Raw genomic sequence first — 10,000 nt, 5'->3', positions numbered from 1 at the left:
TCCTGCAGTACTTCATGTAGTACTTCATCCTGTAGTACTTCATCCTGCAGTACTTCATCCTGTAGTACTTCATCCTGCAGTACTTCATCCTGTAGTACTTCATGTAGTACTTCATCCTGCAGTACTTCATCCTGTAGTACTTCATGTAGTACTTCATCCTGTAGTACTTCATGTAGTACTTCATGTAGTACTTCATCCTGCAGTACTTCATGTAGTACTTCATCCTGCAGTACTTCATGTAGTACTTCATCCTGCAGTACTTCATGTAGTACTTCATGTAGTACTTCATCCTGCAGTACTTCATGTAGTACTTCATGTAGTACTTCATCCTGCAGTACTTCATCCTGTAGTACTTCATCCTGTAGTACTTCATGTAGTACTTCATCCTGTAGTACTTCATCCTGTAGTACTTCATCCTGCAGTACTTCATCCTGCAGTACTTCATCCTGTAGTACTTCATCCTGTAGTACTTCATGTAGTACTTCATCCTGCAGTACTTCATCCTGTAGTACTTCATCCTGCAGTACTTCATGTAGTACTTCATCCTGTAGTACTTCATCCTGTAGTACTTCATCCTGCAGTACTTCATGTAGTACTTCATCCTGCAGTACTTCATCCTGCAGTACTTCATCCTGCAGTACTTCATGTAGTACTTCATCCTGCAGTACTTCATGTAGTACTTCATGTAGTACTTCATCCTGCAGTACTTCATCCTGTAGTACTTCATGTAGTACTTCATCCTGCAGTACTTCATGTAGTACTTCATGTAGTACTTCATCCTGCAGTACTTCATCCTGTAGTACTTCATGTAGTACTTCATCCTGTAGTACTTCATGTAGTACTTCATCCTGTAGTACTTCATCCTGCAGTACTTCATGTAGTACTTCATCCTGCAGTACTTCATGTAGTACTTCATGTAGTACTTCATCCTGCAGTACTTCATCCTGTAGTACTTCATCCTGTAGTACTTCATGTAGTACTTCATCCTGTAGTACTTCATGTAGTACTTCATCCTGCAGTACTTCATGTAGTACTTCATCCTGCAGTACTTCATGTAGTACTTCATCCTGCAGTACTTCATCCTGCAGTACTTCATGTAGTACTTCATCCTGCAGTACTTCATCCTGCAGTACTTCATCCTGCAGTACTTCATGTATTACTTCATCCTGCAGTACTTCATGTAGTACTTCATCCTGCAGTACTTCATCCTGTAGTACTTCATCCTGTAGTACTTCATCCTGCAGTACTTCATGTAGTACTTCATCCTGCAGTACTTCATGTAGTATTTCATCCTGCAGTACTTCATCCTGTAGTACTTCATCCTGCAGGACTTCATCCTGTAGTACTTCATATAGTACTTCATCCTGTAGTACTTCATCCTGCAGTACTTCATGTAGTACTTCATCCTGCAGTACTTCATCCTGCAGTACTTCATCCTGCAGTACTTCATCCTGTAGTACTTCATCCTGCAGTACTTCATGTAGTATTTCATCCTGCAGTACTTCATCCTGTAGTACTTCATGTAGTACTTCATCCTGCAGGACTTCATCCTGTAGTACTTCATATAGTACTTCATCCTGTAGTACTTCATCCTGCAGTACTTCATCCTGTAGTACTTCATCCTGTAGTACTTCATGAAGTACTTCATCCTGTAGTACTTTTACATCCTAAAGTACTTCATCCTGTAGTACTTCATCCTGTAGTACTTCATGAAGTACTCCATCCTGCAGTACTTCATCCTGTAGTACTTCATCCTGTAGTACTTCATCCTGTAGTACTTCATCGTGTAGTACTTCATGAAGTACTTCATCCTGTAGTACTTTTACATCCTGAAGTACTTCATCCTGTAGTACTTCATCCTGTAGTACTTCATGAAGTACTTCATCCTGTAGTACTTCATCCTGTAGTACTTCATGAAGTACTCCATCCTGTAGTACTTCATCTCATTGTCACTTTGTGTCTTTGTGTCTTTGTGTGTCTTTGTCTCATTGTCACTTTGTGTCTTCGTGTCTTCGTCTCATTGTCACTTTGTGTCTTCGTGTCTTCGTCTCATTGTCACTTTGTGTCTTTGTGTCTTCGTCTCATTGTCACTTTGTGTCTTTGTGTCTTCGTCTCATTGTCACTTTGTGTCTTTGTGTCTTCGTCTCATTGTCACTTTGTGTCTTCGTGTCTTCGTCTCATTGTCACTTTGTGTCTTTGTGTCTTTGTGTCTTCGTGTCATTGTCACTTTGTGTCTTTGTGTCTTTGTCTCATTGTCACTTTGTGTCTTCGTCTCATTGTCACTTTGTGTCTTCGTCTCATTGTTACTTTGTGTCTTTGTGTCTTTGTCTCATTGTCACTTTGTGTCTTCGTCTCATTGTTACTTTGTGTCTTTGTGTCTTTGTCTCATTGTCACTTTGTGTCTTTGTGTCTTTGTCTCATTGTTACTTTGTGTCTTTGTGTCTTCGTCTCATTGTCACTTTGTGTCTTCGTGTCTTCGTCTCATTGTCACTTTGTGTTTTTGTGTCTTCGTCTCATTGTCACTTTGTGTTTTTGTGTCTTCGTCTCATTGTCACTTTGTGTTTTTGTGTCTTCGTCTCATTGTCACTTTGTGTCTTTGTGTCTTCGTCTCATTGTCACTTTGTGTCTTCGTCTCATTGTCACTTTGTGTCTTTGTGTCTTCGTCTCATTGTCACTTTGTGTCTTTGTGTGTCTTCGTCTCATTGTCACTTTGTGTCTTCGTGTCTTCGTCTCATTGTCACTTTGTGTCTTCGTGTCTTCGTCTCATTGTCACTTTGTGTCTTTGTGTCTTCGTCTCATTGTCACTTTGTGTTTTTGTGTCTTCGTCTCATTGTCACTTTGTGTCTTTGTGTCTTCGTCTCATTGTCACTTTGTGTTTTTGTGTCTTCGTCTCATTGTCACTTTGTGTCTTTGTGTCTTCGTCTCATTGTCACTTTGTGTCTTCGTCTCATTGTCACTTTGTGTCTTCGTCTCATTGTCACTTTGTGTCTTTGTGTCTTTGTCTCATTGTCACTTTGTGTCTTTGTGTCTTCGTCTCATTGTCACTTTGTGTCTTCGTGTCTTCGTCTCATTGTCACTTTGTGTCTTTGTGTCTTCGTCTCATTGTCACTTTGTGTCTTTGTGTCTTCGTCTCATTGTCACTTTGTGTCTTTGTGTCTTCGTCTCATTGTCACTTTGTGTCTTCGTGTCTTCGTCTCATTGTCACTTTGTGTCTTTGTGTCTTCGTCTCATTGTCACTTTGTGTCTTTGTGTCTTTGTCTCATTGTCACTTTGTGTCTTTGTGTCTTCGTCTCATTGTCACTTTGTGTCTTTGTGTCTTCGTCTCATTGTCACTTTGTCTCTTTTGTCTCTTTTGTCTAGTTGTCTCTGTGTCACTTTGTCACTTTGTCTCTTTGTCTCTTCGTCTCTTCGTGTCTCTGTAGGACGACCAGCAGCGTCAGAGCCGAGAGACGTCCGGAGGCGGAGTCAGAGTGACAGGGCCGTTTCGTGGGCGGGACTTCCTCTGAGCAGAGGACAAGATGCTGCTGACTTCCTGCTCTGCCCCCTGCAGCTCCACCTGGCTCTGGTGAACAAAACAAACATCATGTGATTCGTGAGCTGCTGGTCCTGGTGTGACAACATGTCTCTGACTCACCTGTGTCTCCTCCCCAGGTGCCTCCTGATGATCCTGTCGGCTCCTCCAACAGTTCTCGGGGTGAGTTCATCTGTCATTTAAAACTGGACCTTTATTGTGAACGGGGATCAGGTTTCTCTTCTTGTAAACAGGAAGTCGTGGCGTCCTCCCTGCTGTCCAATCAGAGGAGAGCAGAGAGGAACCTGAACGTCTCTCTTACATTCCTTTTCTGAATATTTGAGAAGATGAATGTCCAACAAACGTTCATTATGAAATATCAGCCGTCAATCATCAACAGAAACATCATGCTTCCAGTTTTAAGGATCAGGTCTCTGCAGCCGGTCGGACTCAAGCGTTTGAGATGACTCGTGTCTTCATCATGTTCGTCTGGAACATGGAGAGTTTGTTTGTTTGTTGTTTTTACATAAAGTACAAATATATGGAAATGATCCTTCAATGTGTCTTATTTTGAAAACCACACAGGTTGTCAGAGGTTGTTTGGCTCTCAGTGACACGTTGAGGTGGACTCAGGTGGGTTTGGTGGGTCTGGTGGGCCTGGTGGAGCTCATGATGGAGATATGACCTCATGATGGAGATATGACCTCATGGTGGAGAGATGACCTCATGGTGGAGAGATGACCTCATGATGGAGAGATGACCTCATGGTGGAGATATGACCTCATGATGGAGAGATGACCTCATGGTGGAGATATGACCTCATGATGGAGAGATGACCTCATGATGGAGAGATGACCTCATAATGGAGAGATGACCTCATGATGGAGATATGACCTCATGATGGAGAGATGACCTCATAATGGAGAGATGACCTCATGATGGAGAGATGACCCCATGGTGGAGATATGACCTCATGATGGAGATATGACCTCATGATGGAGATATGACCTCATGATGGAGAAATGACCTCATGGTGGAGATATGACCTCATGATGGAGATATGACCTAATGATGGAGAGATGACCTCATGATGGAGATATGACCTCATAATGGAGAGATGACCTCATGATGGAGATATGACCTCATAATGGAGAGATGACCTCATGATGGAGATATGACCTCATGATGGAGGTATGACCTCATGATGGAGAGATGACCTCATGGTGGAGATATGACCTCATGATGGAGATATGACCTCATGATGGAGAGATGACCTCATGATGGAGATATGACCTCATGATGGAGATATGACCTCATGATGGAGAGATGACCTCATGGTGGAGAGATGACCTCATGATGGAGAGATGACCTCATGATGGAGAAATGACCTCATGATGGAGAGATGACCTCATGATGGAGATATGACCTAATGATGGAGATATGACCTCATGATGGAGAGATGACCTCATGATGGAGATATGACCTCATGATGGAGAGATGACCTCATGATGGAGATATGACCTCATGATGGAGAGATGACCTCATGATGGAGAGATGACCTCATGATGGAGAGATGATGGAGGACTGATGGAGGACTGATGGATGACTGATGGAGGACTGACGGAGGACTAGTGGAGGACTGATGGAGGACTAGTGGAGGACTGATGGAGGACTGATGGAGGACTGATGGAGGATTGATGGAGGACTGATGGAGTACTGATGGAGGACTGATGGAGGACTGATGGAGAACTGATGGAGGACTGATGGAGAACTGATGGAGGACTGATGGAGGACTAGTGGAGGACTGATGGAGGACTAGTGGAGGACTGATGGAGGATTGATGGAGGACTGATGGAGTACTGATGGAGGACTGATGGAGGATTGATGGAGGACTGATGGAGAACTGATGGAGGACTGAGGGAGGACTGAGGGAGGATTGATGGAGGACTGATGGAGTACTGATGGAGGACTAGTGGAGGACTGATGGAGGACTGATGGAGGACTGATGGAGGACTAGTGGAGGACTGATGGAGGACTGATGGAGGATTGATGGAGGACTGATGGAGGACTGATGGAGGACTAGTGGAGGACTGATGGAGGACTGATGGAGGACTGATGGAGGATTGATGGAGGACTGATGGAGGACTAGTGGAGGACTGATGGAGGACTGATGGAGGACTGATGGAGGACTGATGGAGGACTGATGGAGGACTGATGGAGGACTGATGGAGGACTGATGGAGGACTGATGGAGAACTGATGGAGGACTGAGGGAGGACTGAGGGAGGATTGATGGAGGACTGATGGAGGACTGATGGAGGACTGAGGGAGGATTGATGGAGGACTGATGGAGGACTGATGGAGAACTGATGGAGGACTGAGGGAGGACTGAGGGAGGATTGATGGAGGACTGATGGAGGACTGATGGAGGACTAGTGGAGGACTGATGGAGGACTGATGGAGGATTGATGGAGGACTGATGGAGGACTGATGGAGAACTGATGGAGGATTGATGGAGAACTGATGGAGGACTAGTGGAGGACTGATGGAGGACTGATGGAGGACTGATGGAGGACTGATGGAGGACTGACGGAGGACTGATGGAGAACTGATGGAGGACTGATGGAGGACTGATGGAGGACTGATGGAGAACTGATGGAGGACTGATGGAGGACTGATGGAGGACTGATGGAGGACTGATGGAGGACTGATGGAGGACTGACGGAGGACTGATGGAGAACTGATGGAGGACTGATGGAGGACTGAAGGAGGACTAGTGGAGGACTGATGGAGGACTGATGGAGGACTAGTGGAGGACTGATGGAGGACTAGTAGAGGACTGATGGAGGACTGATGGAGGACTGATGGAGGACTGATGGAGAACTGATGGAGGACTGATGGAGGACTAGTGGAGGACTGATGGAGGACTGATGGAGAACTGATGGAGGACTAGTGGAGGACTGATGGAGGACTGAGGGAGGACTAGTGGAGGACTGATGGGGGACTGATGGAGGACTAGTGGAGGACTGATGGAGGACTAGTGGAGGACTGATGGAGGACTGATGGAGGACTAGTGGAGGACTGATGGAGGACTAGTGGAGGACTGATGGAGGACTGATGGAGAACTGATGGAGGACTGATGGAGGACTGATGGAGGACTGAGGGAGGACTAGTGGAGGACTGATGGGGGACTGATGGAGGACTAGTGGAGGACTGATGGAGGACTAGTGGAGGACTGATGGAGGACTGATGGAGGACTGATGGAGGACTAGTGGAGGACTGATGGAGGACTAGTGGAGGACTGATGGAGGACTGATGGAGAACTGATGGAGGACTGATGGAGGACTGATGGAGAACTGATGGAGGACTGATGGAGGACTAGTGGAGGACTGATGGAGGACTAGTGGAGGACTGATGGAGGACTAGTGGAGGACTAGTGGAGGACTGATGGAGGACTGATGGAGTACTGATGGAGGACTGATGGAGGACTAGTGGAGGACTGATGGAGTACTGATAGAGTACTGATGGAGGACTAGTGGAGGACTGATGGAGGACTGATGGAGGACTGATGGAGAACTGATGGAGGACTGATGGAGGACTGTTGGAGAACTGATGGAGTACTGATGGAGTACTAATGGAGGACTGATGGAGGACTGATGGAGTACTGATGGAGGACTGATGGAGGACTAGTGGAGGACTGATGGAGGACTGATGGAGGACTAGTGGAGGACTGATGGAGGACTGATGGAGTACTGATCGAGGACTGATGGAGGACTGATGGAGGACTAGTGGAGGACTGATGGAGGACTGATGGAGGACTGATGGAGGACTAGTGGAGGACTGATGGAGGACTGATGGAGTACTGATGGAGGACTGATGGAGGACTAGTGGAGGACTGATGGAGGACTGATGGAGGACTGATGGAGGACTGATGGAGAACTGATGGAGGACTGATGGAGGACTAGTGGAGGACTGATGGAGGACTGATGGAGGACTGATGGAGGACTGATGGAGAACTGATGGAGGACTAGTGGAGGACTGATGGAGGACTGATGGAGAACTGATGGAGGACTGATGGAGAACTGATGGAGGACTGATGGAGAACTGATGGAGGACTAGTGGAGGACTGATGGAGGACTGAGGGAGGACTAGTGGAGGACTGATGGAGGACTGATGGAGAACTGATGGAGAACTGATGGAGGACTGATGGAGGACTGATGGAGGACTGATGGAGGACTAGTGGAGGACTGATGGAGGACTGATGGAGGACTAGTGGAGGACTGATGGAGGACTGATGGAGGACTAGTGGAGGACTGATGGAGGACTAGTGGAGGACTGATGGAGGACTAGTGGAGGACTAGTGGAGGACTGATGGAGGACTGATGTAGAACTGATGGAGAACTGATGGAGGCCTGATGGAGGACTGATGGAGGACTGACGGAGGACTGATGGAGGACTAGTGGAGGACTGATGGAGGACTGATGGAGGACTAGTGGAGGACTAGTGGAGGACTAGTGGAGGACTGATGGAGGACTAGTGGAGGACTGATGGAGGACTGATGGAGGACTGATCGAGGACTGATGGAGGACTAGTGGAGGACTGATGGAGGACTAGTGGAGGACTGATGGAGGACTGATGGAGGACTGATGGAGGACTGATGGAGGACTAGTGGAGGACTGATGGAGGACTAGTGGAGGACTAGTGGAGGACTAGTGGAGGACTGATGGAGGACTGATGGAGGACTGATGGAGGACTGATGGAGGACTAGTGGAGGACTGATGGAGGACTAGTATAGGACTGATGGAGGACTGATGGAGGACTGATGGAGAACTGATGGAGAACTGATGGAGGACTAGTGGAGGACTGATGGAGGACTGATGGAGGACTGATGGAGGACTGATGGAGGACTGATGGAGGACTAGTGGAGGACTGATGGAGGACTAGTGGAGGACTGATGGAGGACTGATGGAGGACTGATGGAGGACTGATGGAAGACTAGTGGAGGACTAGTGGAGGACTGATGGAGGACTGATGGAGGACTGATGGAGGACTAGTGGAGGACTGATGGAGGACTGATGGAGGACTGATGGAAGACTAGTGGAGGACTGATGGAGGACTGATGGAGGACTAGTGGAGGACTGATGGAGGACTGACGGAGAACTGATGGAGGACTGATGGAGGACTAGTGGAGGACTAGTGGAGGACTGATGGAGAACTGATGGAGGACTGATGGAGGACTGAGGGAGGACTAGTGGAGGACTGATGGAGGACTAGTGGAGGACTGATGGAGGATTGAGGAGGACTGATGGAGTACTGATGGAGGACTGATGGAGGACTGATGGAGGATTGATGGAGGACTGATCGAGAACTGATGGAGGACTGAGGGAGGACTGATGGAGGACTGATGGAGTACTGATGGAGGACTGATGGAGGACTAGTGGAGGACTGATGGAGGACTGATGGAGGACTGAGGGAGGACTAGTGGAGAACTGATGGAGGACTGATGGAGGACTGATGGAGGACTGATGGAGGACTAGTGGAGGACTGATGGAGGACTAGTGGAGGACTAGTGGAGGACTGATGGAGAACTGATGGAGGACTGACGGAGGACTGATGGAGAACTGATGGAGGACTGATGGAGGACTGATGGAGGACTGATGGAGGACTGATGGAGTACTGATGGAGGACTAGTGGAGGACTAGTGGAGGACTGATGGAGGACTGATGGAGGACTAGTGGAGGACTGATGGAGGACTAGTAGAGGACTGATGGAGGACTGATGGAGGACTGATGGAGGACTGATGGAGAACTGATGGAGGACTGATGGAGGACTGATGGAGAACTGATGGAGGACTGATGGAGGACTAGTGGAGGACTGATGGAGGACTGATGGAGAACTGATGGAGAACTGATGGAGAACTGATGGAGGACTAGTGGAGGACTGATGGAGGACTGATGGAGGACTAGTGGAGGACTGATGGAGAACTGATGGAGGACTAGTGGAGGACTGATGGAGGACTGATGGAGAACTGATGGAGAACTGATGGAGAACTGATGGAGGACTGATGGAGAACTGATGGAGGACTAGTGGAGGACTGATGGAGGACTGATGGAGAACTGATGGAGAACTGATGGAGGACTAGTGGAGGACTGATGGAGGACTGATGGAGAACTGATGGAGGACTGATGGAGGACTGATGGAGGACTGATGGAGGACTGAGGGAGGACTAGTGGAGGACTGATGGGGGACTGATGGAGGACTGATGGAGGACTAGTGGAGGACTGATGGAGGACTAGTGGAGGACTAGTGGAGGACTGATGGAGGACTGATGGAGGACTGATGGAGGACTAGTGGAGGACTGATGGAGGACTAGTGGAGGACTGATGGAGGACTGATGGAGAACTGATGGAGGACTGATGGAGGACTGATGGAGAACTGATGGAGGACTGATGGAGGACTAGTGGAGGACTGATGGAGGACTAGTGGAGGA

At 47.8% G+C, this 10,000-nt stretch overlaps 1 protein-coding gene across 2 annotated transcripts in view; it reads left to right on the top strand.

Annotated features, from left to right (window-relative positions):
• The window catches only part of col4a4 (collagen, type IV, alpha 4), an 80,224-nt gene that overhangs the window by 478 nt on the left and 69,746 nt on the right, over positions 1 to 10,000 (top strand). For both annotated transcript variants that reach the window (XM_034549248.1, XM_034549249.1), the window contains exons 2-3: positions 3,423 to 3,565; positions 3,652 to 3,694. In XM_034549248.1, the coding sequence (XP_034405139.1) occupies positions 3,519 to 3,565; positions 3,652 to 3,694 (90 nt within the window). In that variant the 5' untranslated portion in view covers positions 3,423 to 3,518. The remainder of the gene's footprint in view (positions 1 to 3,422; positions 3,566 to 3,651; positions 3,695 to 10,000) is intronic.

Source organism: Cyclopterus lumpus, chromosome 13 (assembly GCF_009769545.1).
Source record: "Cyclopterus lumpus isolate fCycLum1 chromosome 13, fCycLum1.pri, whole genome shotgun sequence".
Lineage (NCBI taxonomy): Eukaryota > Metazoa > Chordata > Actinopteri > Perciformes > Cyclopteridae > Cyclopterus > Cyclopterus lumpus.
The sequence above is the reverse complement of the archived record's forward strand: the minus strand, read 5'-3'. Positions and strand labels throughout refer to the sequence as shown.